This window comes from Penaeus chinensis, chromosome 24, assembly GCF_019202785.1.
Source record: "Penaeus chinensis breed Huanghai No. 1 chromosome 24, ASM1920278v2, whole genome shotgun sequence".
NCBI classification, from domain to species: domain Eukaryota; kingdom Metazoa; phylum Arthropoda; class Malacostraca; order Decapoda; family Penaeidae; genus Penaeus; species Penaeus chinensis.
This window is the reverse complement of record NC_061842.1, coordinates 11,874,011-11,875,490: the sequence shown is the minus strand read 5'-3', so window position 1 is coordinate 11,875,490 and position 1,480 is coordinate 11,874,011. Positions and strand designations below refer to the sequence as shown.

The 1,480-nt window shown below is 54.7% G+C and overlaps 1 protein-coding gene across 1 annotated transcript in view; it reads right to left on the bottom strand.

The window, feature by feature from the left end:
* The window catches only part of LOC125038157 (protein patched-like), a 108,980-nt gene extending 107,891 nt beyond the window's left edge, over positions 1–1,089 (bottom strand). The window contains exon 1 of the mRNA XM_047631504.1: positions 774–1,089. Within this exon, the coding sequence (XP_047487460.1) occupies positions 774–908 (135 nt within the window). The 5' untranslated portion in view covers positions 909–1,089. The remainder of the gene's footprint in view (positions 1–773) is intronic.
* Between the last annotated feature and the right edge of the window lie 391 nt (positions 1,090–1,480).

Here is a 1,480-nt window from a genome sequence, read left to right as displayed (position 1 = left end):
GATGATGATTATGATGATACAGATGATCGTGATGATGATGATGATGATAAGAGGAGGAGGAGGAGGAGGAGGAGGAGGAAGAGGAAGAGGAAGAGGAAGAGGAAGAGGAAGAGGAAGAGGAAGAGGAAGAGGAAGAGGAGGATGGTGAGGATGATGATAGTGATGGCGGGATGATGATACTGATGATGATGATGATGATGATGATGATGCTGATGATGATGATGATGATGATGATGATACTGATGATGATGATGATGATGCTGATGCTGATGATGATGATGATGATGATGATGATGATGATGATGATGATGATGATGATGATGATGATGATGATGATGATGATGATGGCGTAAGAGGCGAAGAAGAGGAAGAAGAGAAAGGAGAGACAAAAGAGCAAAGAGAAAGAGATGGAGAGGGGAGGAGGGTCGGGAGGGAGAGGAGGGGAGGCGGGAGGGGGGTGGCAGCGTGCTCGGGCAAGCCTGGCGCCACAACATACGCTGCGACGGGGAGAGAGAGTGCGGCCACTGAGCTCTTGTGCTAGGCGGCGGCCCAGCGTACCGGGGTCAAATGAGGACCTACAGTACCCTGCGTGAAAACTCCTTGCGTATATCCCCCAGGGGAGGCCTCGCAGCGCCCTCCCCCCCACGACACCCCGTGTTCCCCTACAAGCCCCACGACCCGCACACCTCGGCCTCCTGCTCTCAGGGTCGCTGATCTCGCCTGGCGGGCGCACGCAGCCACTCTCTTTCCCTCGCACTTTGCTTTCTTCTTACCTTGTTAATATGGGCGAGGGCGGTGCGGGCGTCTGCCCAGCTAGTTCTAGTACACAAGTCTTCATGCGGGCGGGCCCCGGACGCCCACACGCCGCCCTCGCCAACACTTTCTTCACCTCCCACGGCGATGGCCATGTCACACTCCACAATTCACTGTAGAGCCGCGTCTGTAGCGGCTACACCTTCGCAAGACACAGTGGGCGACCACGTTATAGCATGGGGGGCGGAGGCCCCCATCCCTGCCACATGACACTTGACACTCTCACTACACTGCACTCAAAACACCAGTAACACGACAATCCATTCCACAAGAGCAACCAGCGTCAACTAAACGATTTCGCCGCACAACGTTATGTTGTGCCCCGATACTCGAGGGAGTGGCTAGCCAGGACTCCGCCCCCCGCCACTGCTGATTGGCTGGTGAGCGTCGTCATGGTAACGGGCCGCCTGAGTGCGGGCCACCCACCTTGCGGCCGCACAAGTGGCACCGCCAGAACTACGATAATTTCAAAACTGTAAAGACACTTGCAGAACATTCAGTACTCCTGATGGCAAGATGCCCTCCGACTTGTGAGGGGAGTATAGCTCGGATGGCATGAATTATCAGGCTGAGTTCAAGACGTATGTATTCATTATTTAAACGACGAAATTAATTCAGACTTGGGCACCTAGGCACAGTCAGGCGGGCACGGCGCCTTAGACCCAAC